This window comes from Chiloscyllium plagiosum, unplaced genomic scaffold, assembly GCF_037043375.1.
Source record: "Chiloscyllium plagiosum isolate Xiang-an unplaced genomic scaffold, Cpla_swu_hap1 HiC_scaffold_19, whole genome shotgun sequence".
Taxonomy (NCBI): Eukaryota; Metazoa; Chordata; class Chondrichthyes; order Orectolobiformes; family Hemiscylliidae; genus Chiloscyllium; species Chiloscyllium plagiosum.
Window position 1 is genome coordinate 17742366 of NW_028270157.1, and position 19630 is coordinate 17761995.

Consider the following 19630-nt stretch of genomic DNA (forward strand, 5'->3'; position numbering starts at 1 on the left):
TTAACCAGTGAGCCACCGTGCCACCACACACGTAAATTACGTAACAAATGTGTGGAACTATTAGCATTTAAATTTTTTCCGTTCTGTGCAGGGATAAAGGCGAAATTTCGCCTGACAAACCAGAATAACTCGGCTCAGTAGTAGAAGACAGAGTTGGAGTAAGGGGGGCATTTTCCAATAGCAACCTGTAACTCGTGGTGTACCACAGTGATGGGGCCACTATTATTTACAATATTTATTAATGATTTGGATATAGAAAGTGAGTGCACTATGGCTAGGTTTGTAGATAACGCACAATAGGTGAGAAGGCAAGTGATAATGAGTCTGCATAGGAATATAGACAGATTAAGTGAGTAAGCAAAAACTTGGCAGATGAAAAATAATGTGGAAAAATGTGAGGTTACGCACTTTGGCAGGAATAAAAGGGGAGATGAATACTATTAAAAGAGAGCAAGCTGCAGAAAGTTTGCTCTCAACAGATTTGGGAGTCCTTGACCATGAATCACAAAATTCCAAGTTCACTGGGTAATAGGGAAGGCAGATAGAATGCTGGCTTTTATTTCAAATAGAAAGGAATATAAAAGTAGGGAGGTTTTGTTAAAAGTATACAAATTACTGGACAGACCACAGCTGGAATGTGGTGAACAGTTTTGGGGCCCTTATCTAAAAAAAGTTATACTGGCGCTGGAAGCAATGCAGCAAAGGTTCGCTAGGCTGCTGCCAAGTATGGAAGGACTATTATGAGGAGAGTTTCAGTAGATTGGACCTGTACATGTTGAAATATAGAAGAATGAGAGCTGACCTTATTGAGCCATACAAGATTCTTAGACGATTTAAGGTAGATGCAGAAATGCTTTTCCCCTTGTGGAAGAATTGAGGATCAGAGAGCATACTGTCAGAATAAGGGATTGCACATTTAAGGCAGATGAGGAGGAATTTCATCATAAAGGGTTGTGAATCTGTAGAATCCCTTACCACAGAAGCCTGTTGAGCCTAGGTCATTGAGTATATTCAAGGCTGTAAAGGAATCACGGGTTATTGAGAAAAGGCAGAAAAATGACATCCGTAATTATCAGATCAACTTATTGAATGACAGAGCAATGTGATGTTGAGATGCTGGTGTTGGACTGGTATGGACAAAGTCAGAATTACCATGACACCGGGTTATGGTTTTCAGATGAAACCGGGTTAGGAGGCCTGCAGGTGTAACCTGTTTTGAAGTCATATTCTGCCCCTTAATAAATATTAATTCTACATCTGTAATACAAACAATCTGCTGGTATACTTGGCACACAGTAATTGTATTTCTTGTTTGGTCAGTGATAGTGCTACCATGTCTTTGAATGGGTCGGTGTAATTACACTCTGACGGCTTACATCAGTTTTGTTACAAATATGAAAACTTAAAACATGACAAAAATTTGAATGTCAAGTACTCAAGATGGTGGCAGAATAGCAGGACTGCAAGCAGGCTCTTGACCTGGGCTTATCTGTTCCCGCATGCCTGCTTTATTTTTTGTTCCTTTTTACTTCAACATTTTTTTCTTCTTTTCTTTTGTTTCTTTTCGTTGGAGCCTTTTGCGGCATGTTAGTCGGCGAAATCAATGTAGCAGCTAAAGCAGGCCGTGTGTGGAATGGTGGTTCCTCCCACTGGTTGGATGCAACAATGGACACAGCTCCTCATTGCGATTGGAGGCAATGACAGTGGCAGCAGAAACAGGCAGTTTGGGGCAGGAGGCAGCAGTGAAGGCGAAGTTCCTCTAGCCATCAAAGGTGACAGCAGACTTTTCAAGATGGTGGTATTGTCAAGGCTACATCTCAGGAGGGTTGCTGGAGCGGAACTCTTGACGTGTCGGTGTCACCCCTTTCTAGTAGAGGAGCCAGGGATTCATGGTTGCAGTAGGTCCAGAGCAGATACTCCTGTCATTGGCAAGATGGCAGCTGCAGCATGGTATGCCTGGAGATGGGACTCCTGGTGTCATTGAGGGGGCAGCAGAGCCAGGGTCTCCTGGTTGTGGGGTGAGCTTGGGTTCATCATGGAATCTGGCAACAGTGTCAGTGAGGTAGATTCAATTGCGAAGGGCAGGCAACAGAGATACAGTGAAGGAGGAATGGCAGCGTAGGTATAGTTGGAGAGCTGGCTCAAGATTCCCCTTCAGTTATATCGTTTACAGGCCATTCTACTATAATGTGTTTCGTTAACAGAAATTCACTATAACATGATTGATGCTTGGGGAAACTGTTTCTAAAGCGTGAACTTTCAAAGCATGTATTCATTATTATGCAATTCCAGCCCAATTAGTTTAAATTGTGCTGCTATTACACAATTTTCTTATAACATGTGGGATTGCACAAGAATGGAACTATCTGTACTGTTACAGCAATACTAACTGTATCCTTTTTATTCTTCACCTGTTCAAATTGGTGCTGGATTGTGGTGATTGTTGAAGCTTCTCATTGTATTTTACTGTATTTACTGTGATTTTAAATAAACAAATACACTGTCTCTTTATCTATTTACAGAGGAACTTCAATTATCCGAATGAGATGGGTGGGCAGCATTTCATTCAGATAATTGATTATTCGGTTAATTGATTTAATGCCTCTTCTCTGGGGCTCAAAATTTTCTGAAGTTTCCTTTTTCCTTGCTCTGCCTGCCTTCTTCCCTCTTTCTGTCGCAGGGTTTGTTTCTGAGCAGACACACAGTTGTGTGTAAGGGACCTGCAGCATCACTGAAGCCTCCCCCACCCCCCAATCAGTTGAAGGGGATTGACACAGCAAGCACTTGATAAGTCCGCTCGCCGTTCAGACTAGGCAGCAGCACACTGCGCGCGAGCCTCTGCCCCGCCTTCGCCATCCAACCCTGCTACTACTTGTTTCTACTTCTCTAAGTGCTTTGCTGCTTCCATTTTCTCCTTTAAGCTCCTTTTTACTCATTATACTTCTGTGTGTTTCTACCTCACCCTGTCGTCTTATTTCCTTTTGGATGGAAGTTGGTAGATGGTATGACATGGTGTGATAGGAAAGGGAGCCACCAAAAGCTGCAGGCTGCACTTAGAATGGAGTACAGAGAAAATGGATCCATAATGATAAAATGTTGACAATAGGGAATGAGATTCAATTTTTTTTAAAAGTCAACATTGATTTGCACACCTGAAATTTAATCACAATGAGCATCCTCTGCTCTTCATTCGAGACAAGCACCTATACAATTTATGATTATGGGGAAGAAACTAACATATATTGATATCTTTTTAACAAGTTTTAAAGTAAATATTGCATGCTGTTCGTGATTTAACATCAGAATATTGCAAATTCTGTTTTGGTTCTACAGGTATATAGCACGCTTGCCTTCAGTAAGAAAATCAGATATAAAAGTTGGCAAGTTATGTTACAGCTGTACAAAACTTTAGTTAGGCTACGTTTGGAATATTGCATGCAGTTCTGGTCGCCACACTACCAAAAGGGATGCTTTGCAGAGGGTGCACAGAAGGTTTACCGTGATGTTGCCTGGTTTGGAGGGTTCTAGTTATGAGGAGAGGTTAGATCAACTTGGATTATTTGCAGCGGAAAGATAGAGCCTGACAGGTGACCTAATAGGTCGACAAAATTGAGAGGCATAGATAGGTGGATAGTCGAGGCTTTTTCCCAGGTGGAAAGGTCAACAAGAGGGCACAGGTTCAAGGTGAGAGGTAGAAAGTTTAGAAGAGAAGTGCAGGAAAAACTTCTCACACAAAAGCCTGGAACCCACTGCCAGAGGAAGTGGTAGAAGCAAGCATGTTAGCAATAAATAAGCCATATCTTGATAAATACATGCATGAATTTGATGTCTACAGAGGTTTACATACTGCAATAGATAGCATAGGTATAGAAGTATAAAATAAGGATTAGGAATTGAGTTGAAACTTTATTGCTGGAACAGCACAGCAGGTCAGGCAGCATCCAGGGAACAGGAGATTCGACGTTTCGGGCACAGGCCCTTCCTGAAGAAGGGCCTGTGCCCGAAACGTCGAATCTCCTGTTCTACCACTTCCTCTGCCTGACCTGCTGTGCTGTTCCAGCAATAAAGTTTCAACTTTGATCTCCAGCATCTGCAGACCTCACTTTCTCCTTAGGAATTGACACAGGCTTGGTGGGCCAAGGGGTCTGTTCCTATCTTGTATATTGATTGTAACAAGGTCAGCTAGACAGCATAGAATATGAGTTCTTTGATTGGGGCTGTTAATCTGGTCCAATCGGGGGATCCCTGGCTGTCAGATAAAAAGGGGAGTGTCAGAGATACAGACATTCTGATAGCTGATTCTGAAGAGGCTGTACTAAAATCAATGACTGTTCATGTGGAAATAAAGAGTAACTTGGTGAATAGATACCGATCTCTGTAGAGGTATTTCAGTGCAAGAGAGTGGGATTAATCATATAACTAAGCAAGATGCCTACTGGCTGAAGCCTAACTGGCTTTATCATTGGTAAATGCGGCAAGTGGAGCACATGAGTTGTAGGATATTCTGATGGAAGTAGATATCCTTATCGGTCCGACTGAGTTTGGAGAACATTTCAAAAGGTCCTGCTCAGGCTGTCATTTCCCTAGATGACATTCTAAAGACAGGGAAAATTAACAAGGAACACTTAGAGAACTTGGATATAGTCCTAAGGCATTTTTCCAAAGCGGGTGTACCTGTACACCAAAAAAGGGAAAATTGTGTTCTTGGCAGTAGATAAAGTACAGATTTGAAATGGTCCAAAGAATTCCTTAAGAACTCAACCTGTAAGTCTCTCTTGGTTTGTCCCGGAGATTGTACCTTTGGTAGTCTGGAATATAAAAAAACTCTTACGGTTTAGTTTAATTGTAATTATCCCCTTCATTTACTAATAGTATCACTGTTACAACATAACACTGATATCTATAAGCCAAGCTAGCTGCATTCTAATAAATCAGGAGAGTAGAACATCGGCTGTTCAAGAGCCCTGGCAGGCTACTCCATTATACTATCTCAAATAGGCTACCTTTATATACAGGTTTACAAAGGCTGTACTGTCACAAACACAAAAAGTTAACAAAAGCACTGCATGTTCTGAACTAGACAGATAATAGTGAAGTGATGAGAGTATGTTGCTGGAAAAGCATAGCAGGTCAGGCAGCATCCAAGGAGCAGGACAATAATTCAGGACAGAAGTTAATTGATGCAGAGTTTTGTTTCGAGTTCAGAATCAAGCATTGTTATTAATTTCACAAAGGAACAGCTGTGAATGTTATCACTTGGTGTCCTGTTTATACAGGTTCACTGATGTTAAGGCAAATGTTCTTAATTGTCTTACCCTCCCTGCCTGTCTGTTTTCTAGTGTGCAGCAAATGTGTTCTATAATTCAAAATTTCATTTTAGTCGATATGTTTAAGGACAAGTTTTAAAGCTATAAACTTTCTCACCCCTAAGTGACCTACTTGGGCCACAGAGTCTATAAGACCAGGTTAAACACGTTGGAAGATAAAGTGAGGGCAGTCAAAGGCCTCTGACTCCCATATCAGTCAGGAGCTTAGGTCATTTCTTGGACTGGAAAATTATTTTGGGAGGTTCTTATGTAACCTGTCCTCCACCTTTGCATCAACTCTGAAACAGTGGTCAATCTTGAAAATGGTCACATAGACAAGTCCTAGCTTTCAGTGAAGTAAAGAAATGGCTGTCATCCTGTAAGGTGTTGTCACATTCTGATCTCAAGAAACATCTGGTATTGACATGCAATGCCTCCCTGTATGGCATTGAGGTAGTATTAGGTCATAGGTGACCCAGTGGAGAGGAATGCCCAATAGTGTATGCATCCAGGACTTTGGCTAATGCAAAGATAGAGAAAGAAGCATTGGCAGTCACATTTGGAGTTAGGAAGTTCCACCAATACCTTAATGGACAAAAATTTGTGAGAATCACGGATCCCAAATACCTACAACAACAAAAAACAGAAGTTGCTGGAAAAGCTCAGCAGGTCTGGCAGCATCTGTGAAGAGAAATAAGAGTTGATGTTTCATGTCTGGTGACTGCCTCAAAACAGGTCTAGAAAGACCTACTTGTCTGCTTAAAGAAGACAACTTAGTGCTGCTGTTACAAACTCCCTCAAAATATATTAAGAAGATAGCCTCGACTCCACTATTTTCTTATTTTAAAAGACAAGTGCAAGGTGTTGTGTTCGAGATGCAATTTGCTTGGTCAAACTACCAGGCTTGAAACAAAGTAAACTTTATTCTTACACTCTAATTAAAATACAGACATTAAGAATAAAAGAAAGTTTAACTGTAAATCCATCAAAATACTTAAAATAATAAATGTATTTCTACCATTGATTAACTATTCCAAGATAGTAACATTCCCATAAACACATGCTTGACAAGGGCAAATTCAGTAAAATATATTGTCTCACATGCAATATTTCTCCAGTCATACAGTCATAGAGATGTACAGCATGGAAACAGACTCTTCGGTCCAACTCGTCCATGTTGACCAGATATCCCAACCCAATCTAGTCCCATCTGCCAGCACCTGCCTCCTCCAAACCCTTCCTATTCATATACCCATCCAGATGCCTTTCAAATGTTGCAATCGTACTAGCCTCCACTACTACTTCTGGCAGCTCATTCCATAATCTACCAAATTATAATAAATTATAAAAAATACCAAAATAATCTACCACAATCTACGCAAACAAGTTGCTCCTTAGGTCTCTTTAAATCTTTCCCCTCTCACCCTAAACCTATGCCCTCTAGTTTTGCACTCTCCCATCTCAGGGAAGAGACTATTTATTTATCCTATCCATGCCCCTCATGATTTTATAAACCTCTATAAGGTCACCCCTCAGCCTCCAAAGCTCCAGGGAAAACAGCTCCAGCCTATTCAGCCTCTCCCTCCAACCCTGGCAACATCCTTGTAAATCTTTTCTGAACCCTTTCAAGTTTCACAACATCCTTCCAAAGGAAGGAGACCAGAATTGTACGCAATATTTCAAAAGTGGCCTAACCAGTGTCCTGTACAGCCTGCAACATGACCTCCCAATTCCTGTACTCAATACTCTGACCAATAAAGGAAAGCATACTAAATGCCTTCTTCACTATCCTATCTACCTGCGACTCCACTTTCAAGGATCTATGAACCAACAATCTCTAGGACCTTACCATTAAGTGTATACATCCTGTTAAGATTTGCTTTCCCAAAATGCAGCACCTTGCATTTATCTAAATTAAACTCCATCTGCCACTTCTCAGCCCATGGCCCATTTGATCAAGATCCTGTTGTAATCTGAGGTAACCTTCTTAGCTGTCCACTGCACCTCCAACCTTGGTGTCATCTGCAATCTTACTAACTATACCTCTTATGCTCACATCCAAATCATTTGTCTAAATGACGAAAAGTAGTGGACCCAGCACTGATCCTGGTGGCACTCCACTGGTCACAGGCCTCCAGTCTGAAAAACAACCCTCCACCACCACCCTCTGTCTTCTACCTTTGAGCCAATTCTGTACCCAAGTAGCTACTTCTCCCTATAGTCCATGAGACCTAACCTTGCTAACCAGTGTCCCATGGGGAACCTTAGCGAACGCCTTATTGAAGTCCATATAGATCACGTCCACCACTCTGCCCTCATCAATCCTCTTTGTTACTTCTTCAAAAAACTCAAGTTTGTGAGGCATGATTTCCCACACACAAAGCCGTGGTGACTATCCCTAATCAGACCTTGCCTTTCCAAATACATGTACATCCTGTCCTCCAGGATTCCCTCCAACAACTTACCCACCACCGATGTCAGGCCCGCTGGTCTATAGTTCCCTGGCTTGTCCTTACCACCCTTCTTAAACAGTCCTTCCGAGCCCCAACAGCTACTAAAAGTTGAATTAAAATCCTGCTTCAGTGGGAACTTGTCCCCAACCATTCATGATGCTTCGATTGTTCCAACTTCTAAAATAAAATCCAAGTGTGATATTAAAGAGTTAATTTGATCTGCTGGCCTACAAGAAATTGAGTGCCCTGGGGGTAGGATGGTGTGTCTTTGCCTTATAGGTGGATTGTGGGAGGTTTACATTCCCACATTCCTTGCCATTCAGAGCCATTTGAATCATCATTACCTATTCAGAAGTCAGTTGGAACATTCAGCTGAAATTCTGACTGCACCCTATAGTTACAAAAAGAAACAACTCACACCAGATCTGACCATTAAGGGATGATTTGCGTAACATTGTTTCTGGAGGTGAGGTGGTCACTGCATTGTATCTTGAGTGGGATGTGATTGTGAGGGAGCGGCTAGGGTTGTCTTGAGTGGCATGTGACTGTGAGGGAGTGGCCAGAATATCTGTAAACATTACCAGCTGACTTGTGTAAGGGGGATGTGTTTTCTTTGTTTTGGGCTTCTTTGACTTGATTTTGCACGCCTGCAAAGAGGGTCAAAAGGGCCACCTAACATATATAGGCTTTAATAAACTTTAACTGTTTGCAGAAGTTGATGTGTGCGAATTACATCTCATGTGTGAAACCTCAGGAAAAGAACCTAACACAAGGCCTCACAATCTGTTTACTTTTTTATGTATTGCTGGCTAGGACAGCATTTATTGCCCATTCCTAGATGCCGAGAGGGTAGTTAAGTGTCAACCATATTGTTGTGGGTCTGGGGTCACCTAGTCCTGACCAGGTAAGGACAGCAGTTTAGTGAACCAGATGGGTTTTTCTGACAATCAATAATGGTTTTGTGGTCATCATCAGACTCTTAATTTTAGAATATTTATTGAATTCAAACTCCACCATCTGCCGTAGCGGGATTTGAACCTGGGTCCCCAGAATATTACCTGGGTGTCTGGATTAACAGTTCAGCAATAATACCATTAGGCCACCCTCCCCAACTTTATTGGCTTGGAACACATCGCTCGGGACTTCTATCTCGACTTCTCTTCATAAAAATACCAGGACAAAATACACTTCTCAAAGCCATATTTTTGTCACACCACCTGTAGCTACAAGTCACATTCAGCAGTGTGCTCTAATACTAAGCACTTGTAGTTACAAGTTGGAACACCATCTGGGAGGCCAAGTAATGAATGTGGAAGCATTGAGTTGCTTCCCAATAGCACGTGCACTACTGGTGGTACCCCCAGTGGAAGAGTCTGATAATATATTTTTTCTGGATGCACTCCCAGTCAAAGCTGATAATATCAGACTCTTCAGACGCAGAAAGATCCAGTCCTTTCAAAACTGAAACAAATGGTGGTGATAGGGGAAACCAAAGGGCTGACACAACTGGAATTGAAATTTTTTTGGATCTGAAGAGACCAGCTCAGTAGAAGATAGCATATTGTTATGGGGAGCAACAGTGATGTATCGGAGCAAAGATTGCCACCAAATACTGTCTGAACTCCACCAGTGCCATCCACAGATCTCCAAATGAAGATGTTGGTGAGAGTTTACATCTGGTAGCCAAGCCTGGATGCAGACATAGCCACATTGGTGGGGTAGTGCCCAGAGTCAAGAGTGTGTTGCTGGAAAAGCACAGCAGGTCAGGCAGCATCCGAGGAGCAGGAGAATCAATGTGTTGTGCATAAGCCCTTCATCAGGGCTTCCTGATGAAGGATTATGCCCTAAACATCTATTCTCCTGCTCCTCAGATGCTGCCTGACCTGCTGTGCTTTTCCAGCCACACACTCTCAACTCTGACCTCCAGCATGTGCAGTCCTCACTTTCTCCCAGTGCCCAGAGTGTCAACAAGGACTAAACTTGCTGCCAGCAGCTCTCCCACAATGGGAATGGCCAGGTGTACCTTGGAATCAGTTGCACGTTGCCTATGCTTTGAATCAGTTGCTTTCATGTGTTCACTGTTCTTCATCATTGTATATGTACGCTCAAACGGTGCATAGAGTGCATTGTCAAACATGGGGACATCAATAAAAAACCGTGTATCTTTTTCAATACATGGAGTCCCGGAAGAGTTGGTCACAGATAATGGGCCATCTTTTATCAGCAGGGAATTTGGGTATTCCCTAAAGTTGAATGGGATTTGATAGCTCCATACAGGGACAGCACTGGCAGACTTGTTGATGGATAGAAGACTCGACACCAGATTAAGTCTGATCTTCCCGGACATAATGGGCAGGATAAACGGCATCAGAAATAACAATGCATGACAAAAGACTCTGCCAAGCAAGAGAGACAGTTTGATATAGGGAACAAACTTTGGTGGAAGAATCATGAAAATGGCCCTATGTGGTTAAGAGGCATATGGGTCACATGGTCAGGATCAGTGACGTACAAATGTCTGAGTAGGTGTCAAAGTCCTGATAAGGAGAAAGTGAGGACTGCAGATCAGAGGACTGCTGAAGATCAGAATCAAAAAGTGTGGTGCTGGAAAAGCACAGCCAGTTGGGCAGCATCTAAGGAGCAGGAGAGTCAACGTTTCAAGCATAAGCTTTTCAGCAGGAATGTGGTGGGGGTCAAGGGGGCTGAGAGAAAAATGGGAGGGGTTGAGGCTGGGGGTGGTGGAGGTAGCTGGGAATGCAATAGGTAGATGAAGGTGGAGGGGTGTTGGTGTTCGGTCAGAGCAGATAGGTGGGAAGGAAGATGGACAGATAGGACAGTTCAAGAGGGCAGTGTCGAGTTGGGAGGGTTGGATCTGGGATAAGGGGAGGGGAGATGAGCAAACTGGACAAGCACATAGACCATGTGAACGCCACAAATTTGCAATTGGTGCAAGAGCAATACATGTCCTGCCCCTCAGAACATTTTGAAAACATGTCATAACCTATGGGTTCATCCTGCCCATCAAGCGTTGTAGAGTCCTCAGAATCAGAGATGGATATGACAGATGTAACTGCTTCAACATCATTGCTGAGGTGAAGAGAATGAAATTGCACTGAGGCTATCCTGGAGCAAGAAGTGAGCTTCTGTGCGTTACAAGACTATATCAGATGTCAAGTCAGAGGAGTCTGACTTGGTGCATAGATGCCCCAGGAGGCTCTCCATGAAAAAAGACCAACCATTGCTCCTAGACTTGGGGGTGGAATGTAGTGATTGTAATGAGGTTAGCCAGCTGGATCTCATAAAATATGAATGCAAGGTTTGTAGCTCAGGTTGAGGTTTAGGGTATAGGTTTGCTTGCTGAGCTGTAGGTTTGATATCCAGACATTTCGTTACCTGGCTCGGTAACATCATCAGTGGCAACCTCCAAGTGAAGCCTCATTTGGAGGTCGCCACTGATGATGTTACCTAGCCAGGTAATGAAATGTCTAGATATCAAACCTACAGCTCAGTGAGCAAACCTACATCGTAAAATATGAGTTCTCTGTACTGAGTTGTTAATCTGGTCCAATCAGAGAGCTCTGGCTGACAGATAAACAGGGGAGTGTCAGAGATACTGACAACCTGATAGCTGACCCTGAAGAGGCAGTCCTAAAATCAAGGAATACCAGCCTCTGTGGCAGTATTTCTGGTTATTGAAGAAAATCAAAGAAAACCAAGGGTTCCCTGTAATGAACTCGACATAGTACTCCCAGTAACAGCAGGTTTCTATTATTTTGTAGTTGAGTCTCTGTCGTTAAAGTTATAATTTGTAGTATATTACAAGGATGTTGCCAGGGTTGGAGGATTTGAGCTATGGGGAGAGGCTGAACAGGCTGAGGCTGTTTTCCCTGGAGTGTCGGAGGCTGAGGGGTGACTTTTACATTAGATTACATTACAGCGTGGAAACAGGCCCTTCGGCCCAACAAGTCCACACCGACCCGCCGAAGCGCAACCCACCCATGCCCCTACATTTACCCCTTACCTAACACTACGGGCAATTTAGCATGGCCAATTCACCTGACCTGCACATCTTGGGACTGTGGGAGGAAACCGGAGTACCCGGAGGAAACCCACGCAGACACGGGGAGAAGGTGCAAACTCCACACAGTCAGTCGCCTGAGGCGGGAATTGAACCCGGGTCTCAGGCGCTGTGAGGCAGCAGTGCTAACCACTGTGCCGCCCATAAAGGTTTACAAAATTATGAGGGGCATGGATAGGATAAATAGGCAAAGTCTTTTCCCTGGGGTCGGGGAGTCCAAAACTAGAGGGCATAGGTTTAGGGTGAGAGGGGAAAGATATAAAAGGGACCGAAGGGGCAACCTTTTCACGCAGAAGATGGTTACGTGTGTGGAATGAGCTGCCAGAGGAAGTGGTGGAGGCTGGTACAATTGTAACATTTAAGATGCATTTGGATGGGTATATGAATAGGAAGGGTTTGGAGGGATATGGGCTGGGTGCTGGCAGGTGGGACTAGATTGGGTTGGGATATCTGATTGGCATGGACGGGTTGGACTGAAGGGTCTGTTTCGATGCTGTATATTTCTATGACTATATTGTGGTGCAGTGAAAGTGTCCCAAGTGAGTCAGAAGATTTGAGTCTCACCTGCCACTGAGATGTTTGGCACAATTATGATACTTGGTTGATTGAAAATATATGTAATTCATAGCGTAAGAAGAGCTCAAGTCTTCTGCCTGAGATTAATTTATTTGAGCCAGAGTGCTTATCTTTCGAAAAGTAGATGCCTTCCCACTTATGTTCTAGACCTGGACTGCTTTCTTCCAAGCTGTCTTTGATATAATAAACCTATTTCAGTAATGTGTGCATGGAGTTATTACTCTTGTTACCCATAATGATTTGAAATGTTGGTCATTCTGTGACAATGGCGTAATAAATAATGGTCATTCTCATGTTCTGTAATAAATTGGTTTCTTCGTACACCTGCTTTTGTCAGATTTCAAATTTGCAGATACTCTGCAGGGCACAGGATTCTGGGTAATCCAAGATGGAGGGTTGGAAACATTTCTGGCTATAATAGGCGGTTCCTTTTTTGAGGTGATTTCCTCGAATTCCAGGAGCAGCAATTACTGTTTTATATGCTGTTGCATTGTTTTGGAACGTTGGAGAAAAAGAAGAGTCAAAACATTGGCACTTTTAAAAGGGAGAGGAACAGTCAAAGGCAGCACAAGGTTTGTGCAGGAGAGAGAGAGAGAGAAAAACCCACACTGCCAACTTAGACAGCCGTGAAAATGCGCAGTTACTGCCTTTGCTGTTGAATTCATCTATTGCTGGACATCAGAGTGCGTCGAGGAAAATTAACAAACAATGAAATTCACAACTGACCTTGGAGTAGTCTGTTTGGAAGAGGTCACAGTACAGAAACAGACAATGGAATAGTTTTAAGTGTGGCCTTGCTGCAAGTCTGCAGTAGTGAGTAGAGTGGGTTCTTTCTTGATTATATGTTTTATTGAGATCTGTCTCTTGATTAAACTTAAAAATATAGACCATAAGTATTAAGTTAGCCTGGCGCAGTGTTTTGTAGAAGAGTAAGACAGTGCTATTTTCTGGGTCTGCAAATTGGAAGAAACTAAAATGGCCCTTAGAAGAAATATGTGTTATTCTTGTCCGATGTGGGAGTTTAGGGAGAGTTTACGTGTTATTGAGGATTATATCTGCAATAAATGCTGTTGGTTGTGAATCCTGTCAGATCGAATGGATCAGTTGGAGCAACAGTTAGAGGCAGTAAAGAATTTACAAGAGCAAGGCGATGTGATGGATGGCAGTTATAGGAAGAGAGAAAAGTCGCAGATACAGTCCCATAGATGTTATAACTCCAGGAAAGGTAAGAGAGGTAGTGCAGGAGTCTTCTATGGCTATCCCCATTTCAAGCAAGTATGCTGTTTTGGAAAGTGTAGAGGGTGATGGATTCTCAGGGGAACATAGCATGAACAGCCAAGTTTCTGGTGTTGAAACTGGCTCTAATGCAATGAGGAGTATGTTGGGTTGCAACAGATCGATTGTGTTAGGGGACTGTCTAGTCTGAGGCATAGACAGATGTTTCTCTGGCTAGCAGTGAAAAATCAGAATGGTGTGTTGCCTCTCCGATGCCAGGATCGAGGATCTCTCAGACAGGATGCAGAATGTTTTCAAGGGGGAGAGGGCCCAGCAGGATGTCATTGTGCAGATTGGAACCAATGACATAGGAAGGGAAAAGGATGAGATTCTGAAGGGAGAATATAGAAAGTTAGGCAGGAATTTTAAAAGGAGGTCCTCGAGAGTGGTAATGTCTGGATTATTCCTGGTACAAAGAGCTAACAAGGGTAGGAATAGGAGAATAGAGCAGATGAATGCATGGCTGAGGAGCTGGTGTATGGGAGAAGGATTCACATTTTTGGATCATTGGAATCTCTTCTGGGGTAGAAGAGACCTGTACAAAAAGGACGGATTGCACCTGAGTTGAAAGGGGACTAATATACTGACAGGGAGATTTGCTTGAGCTGCTCGGGAGGATTCAAAGTAGTAATGGGGTGGGACCCAGGGAGACAATGAGGAAAGAGATCAATCTGAGACTAATACTGTTGAGAAGAGAAGCAAGTCAAATAGTCAGGGCTTGCTGACTATTTGACAAAGCCGAGAAAAAGGTAGGACTGATAAATTGCACATATTTCGATGCAAGAGGCGGAACAGGGAAGACAGATGAACTCAGGGCATGGCTAGGAACATGGGACTGGGCTATCATAGCAATTACAGAAAAATGGCTCAGGGATGGACTGGACTGGCAGCTTAATGTTCCAGGATACAAATGCCACAGGATGGACAGAAAGGGAGGCAAGAGAGGAGGGGCATTTTTGATAAGAGATAGCATTACAGCTGTACTGAGGGAGGATCTTCCTGGAAATACATCCAGGGAAGTTATTTGGATGGAACTGAGAAATAAGAAAGGGATGATCACTTTATTGGGATTGTATTGTAGACCCTCTAATAGTCGGCAGGAAATTGAGAAGCAAGTTTGCAAGGAGGTGTCAGTTATCTATAAGACATGGACTGGGACTGCCATAGTGTTCAGGGTTTAGATGGAGAGAGATTTTTTAAGCATGTACAAGAAAACTTCCTGATTCAGTATGTGGATGTACTGACTAGAGAAGCTGCAACTCTTGGGAAATAAGGCAGGGCAGGTGACTAAGGTATCAATGGGGGAGCACTTTGGAGCCTGCAACCATAATTCTATTACTTGTAAAGTAGTGATGGAAAAGATAGACCAGATCTAAAAGTTGAAGTACTAAATTGGAGGAAGGCTAATTTTGATGGTATTAGGCAAGAACTTTCAAAAGCTGATTGGGGGCAGATGTTGCAGGTCAAGAGACGACTGGAAAATGGCAAGCCTTCAGAAATGAGATAACGAGAGCCTAGAGACAGTATGTTCCTGTTAGGGTGGAAGGAAAGGCTGGTGGGTATAGGAAATGCTGGATGACTAAAAAAATTGAGAGTTTTGTTCAGAAAAAGAAGGAGGCATATGTCAGATATAGACAGGATAGATCGAGTGAATCCTGAGAAGAGTATAAAGGCATAAGGAGTATACTTAAGAGGGAAATCAGGAGGGCTAAAAGGGGACATGAGATAGCTTTGGCAAATAGAATTAAGGAGAATCCAAAGGGTTTTTACAAATATATTAAGGACAAAAAGATAACTAGGGAGAAAATAGGACCCCTCAAAGATCAGCAAGGCAGCCTTTGTGTGGAGCCACAGAAGATGGGGGAGATACTAAATGAATATTTTGCATTAGTGTTTACTGTGGGAAAGGACGTGGAAGATATAGAATGTAGGGAAATAGATGGTAACTTCTTGAAAAATGTCCACATTACAGAGGAGGAATTGTTGGATGTCTTGAAATGCATAAAGGTGGATAAACCACCAGGACCTGGTGTATCCTAGAACTCTGTGGGAAGCTAGGGAAATGATTGCTGGGCCCCTTGCTGAGATATTTATATCATTGATAGTCACAGGTGAGGTGCTGGAAGACTGGAGGTTGGCTAATGTGGTGCTATTATTTCAGAAAGGTGGTAAAGACAAGCCTGGGAACTATAGACCAGTGAGCCTGACATCGGAGGGCACATTGTTGGAGGAAATCCAAAGAGATGGAATGTACGTGTATTTGGAAATGCGAAGATTGATTAGGGATAGTCAACTTGGCTTTGTGCGTGGGAAATCATGTCTCACAAACTTGATTGAGGATTAATGAGGGCAGAGTGGTAGATGTGATCTATATGGACTTCAGTAAAGCATTCAGTCAGGTTCCCTTTGGGAGACTGGTGAGCAAGGTTAGGTCTCATGGAATACAGGGAGAACTGCCCATTTGGATACAGAACTGGCTCAAAGGTAGAAGACAAAGGGTGATGGTGAAGGGTTTTTCAGACTGGAGACCTGTGACCAATGGAGTGCCACAAGTATTGGTGCTGGGTCCACTACTTGTTGTCGTTTATATAAATGATTTGGATGTGACATAAGAGGTATAGTTAGTAAGTTTGTAGATGACACCAAAATTGGAGGTGTAGTGGATAGCGAAGAAGGTTACCTCAGATTACTATGGGATCTTGATCAGATGGGCCAATGGGCTGAGGAGTGGCAGATGGAGTTCAATTCAGATGAATGCAAGGTGCTGCATTTTGGGAAAGCAAATCTTAGCAGGACTTCACACTTAATGGTAATGTCCTATGGAGTATTGCTGAAGAAAGAGACCTTGGAGTGCAGGTTCATAGCTCCTTGAAAGTAGAGTCGCAGGTAGATAGGAATGCGAAGAAGGCGTTTGGTATGCTTTCCTTTATTGGTCAGATTATTGTGTACAGGAGTTGAGAGATCATGTTGTGGCTGTACAGGACATTGGTTAGGCCACTGTTGAAATATTGCGTGCATTTCTGGTCTCCTTCCTTTGGAAGGACGTTGTGCAACTTGAAAGGGTTCAGAAAAGATTTACAAGGATGTTGCCAAGAAAAGATTTGAGCTATAGAGACAGGGTTGAATAGGCTGGGGCTGTTTTCCCTGGAGTGTTCGAGGCTGAGGTGTGATCTCATAGAGGTTAATAGAATTATGAGGGGCATGGATAGGGTAAATAGACAAAGTCTTTTCCCTGGGGTGGGGGAGTCCAAAACTAGAGGACATAGGTTTAGGGTCAGAAGGGCAAGATATAAAAGGGACCTAAGGGGCAATGTTTTCACGCAGAGGGTGATGCGTGTGTGGAATGGGCTGCCAGAGGAAGTGGTGGAGGCTGGTACAATTGCAACATTTAAAAGGCATCTGGATGGGTATATGAATAGGAAGGGTTTGGAGGGATATGGGTCAGGTGCTCTCAGGTGGGACTAGATTGGGTTGGGATATCTGGTTGACATGGATGATTTGGACCAAAAGGTCTGTTTCAATGCTGTATTCCTATGACTCTTTGGCTCTGAATGAGTATTTATATATACTCGAGATATTTACATTATATATATATATATATTATGTAAATATCTCGAGTATATATAAATATCTAGAAAACAGTAACTGTTAATTCCATAATTCTGTTGTATCCTGATGTTTCTTCAATGGAACCTCCAAAAGGTTCCTTATATTTTAATGTCTGTGCAGAGACGTGTAGAAGAATAATTTGTTCAAGTAAATTGCCAATATTCTGTTTTCATTTTAAAAATGTCTATTGTCCTTACCAGAAGCAAATGCTATCAGTTTAGCAATGAGATATGAAGTTCTGTTCTCATTAGTTTTCTGATCTTGAATAGATTTTGTTTTATTTATAGATATAGCATGCAGATCATAACTTTGTTTATAAAATAAAAAAATACTGCACTTAATGTTAAATAGTCTTATTACTTTGCAGGTCGTATGGGCAAATTCTTATAAAGTTGGATGTGCAGTTTCTGATTGTCCCAAAGGAATTAAATCTTCTGGATTTAAAGGACCGGGTTTAGTTTTTGTCTGTAACTATGCACCAGCGTAAGTCTTGTAGTTGTTTTTTTATAATTGAAAACATACTTCGATTTTGTTGATGTAAGAAGTGATTGTCTTTGAAATCAAGGCGATGTTTCACTGACTGTGGCAAAAGGAATCAAGGTGAAATCTGGGTGGGAGCCTTGGCATAAAGGAAGATGGTTGTAAGTTTTTAATATCAGTCATCTCAGCCCCAGGGTGTTGCTGCAGGATATCTTCAGGGTAGTTTTATGAGCTAAACAATTTTCAATTGTTCTTCCAATAATATATAAAGTCAGAAATGGGAATATTTGATGATTGCACAGTTAAGAGTGTCAACTTGCAATTAGTTAGCTACTTTGCTAACATTGAGTAAGACCTGAACAAAATTCAGGCAATGACCAATTTCAACAACAGGAAAGCTAATCATCTCCCCTTGGCATTAGCAGCATTATCATTGCTGAATCCTCCCAAAATAATACCTTGGGAGTTACCATTAATCAGAAACTTAAATGGACCAGCCATATAAATACTAGGGAATATAAGATATTGGGAATTTTGTGACAAGAACCTTGCCTGTAGATTCTCTAAGTTTGTCCACCATCTAAATGAGAAAGGACCTGAAATATGTGAAGATCTAGACCCCTCTTAATGGGCCTTTTGGTTCGAGATCAGTCAAAAGAATCAATGGAATGCGGGTCTGTACAAAGCAAGATTATCAGTTTAATAAAGTAAGGCATCTTGACGCAATTCTGTCCAGCAACATAGAGGTTAAAGCTTCGTGCTCCATGTCAAAATTTTGCAATTACATTCGAAAATTACACATTACTTATATGTACAACCTTAATTACAAGGAAAGATTGATCAAATGTAATAAGGTGACATGATTTACAGCAGGCTAATCCAATGATATTTCTTGAGAAACAGATTGACGCACAAAATCATCCCATGCTTGCTAGTGTAAGGTTAGTTCAAATACCAAGTCACTGTCTCATGATTCATATTATGAAAACACCATTGTTTTCTCTAATCTTACCCAACTCGGCAAAGTATCAGTCCAAGTTCACAGTGTCAAAGAAAATTCTAAAGCCATTTTGTTATGTTATTTTAAATTGAAAATCTATTTTGTGGTTAATAAAAATTTACATATACTTATTGCTTCTGACAACAGCCTAAATTCAAAATTTTAGATCCTCACATGCATTGATTTCACCAAAAGTGGCATCTCTGTATGCGCCATCTACAAGATATACTGAAAGATCTTGCCAAGAATATTTCAAAAATACCTTCCAAATCTGTAACTACTATCACAGAACAAGGGCAGCAAATACACACAAGCAACACCACCTGAAAATGTGATGAATAAGTGAAATGAATAAAAGACCATTGTTTTAAAAATTGATAATACTGCATCGTGATTGCCTTTTAATTGAAAAAGAATTGTTGATAAGAAGACGTAATAAGGTAATAATTCTGTGGCTGCTGCTCTGTCCCTAGCCTATGATAGCCATACCTCATAAAAATAAAGTTATTCCTATAAGTCAGTCATTAATTTAAACTGCCATTAAATCAAAGCATGCAATGTATGTAATCATTACAATTATTTAAATCATTACCCTTGAGAGTTTTTATATAATGCAAAGGTTCAGAATTGAGCCAGTAAAAACTGTAATGAAAATATTTGATTTTGATTCCTTTATTCTTGAGCAATTGACAAAAGGGTTAGGGTTAGGGTTATTGGAACTCTTACATTGCTGTTATCACCTAAATGCAGAAGAACATGCAAATATGAGTAAAGTAGCAGTATTGAAGAATGTCCATTTTTTTGACAACCAGATTGTCAAAAATTACTAACATTTATGCTTAAAGGTCAACAG

At 41.8% G+C, this 19630-nt stretch overlaps 1 protein-coding gene across 1 annotated transcript in view; it reads left to right on the forward strand.

The window, feature by feature from the left end:
* The window catches only part of LOC122559808 (GLIPR1-like protein 1), a 35583-nt gene that overhangs the window by 4857 nt on the left and 11096 nt on the right, over positions 1-19630 (forward strand). Inside the window, exon 3 of the mRNA XM_043709867.2 lies at positions 17665-17780. Coding sequence (XP_043565802.1) covers positions 17665-17780 — 116 coding nt within the window. The remainder of the gene's footprint in view (positions 1-17664; positions 17781-19630) is intronic.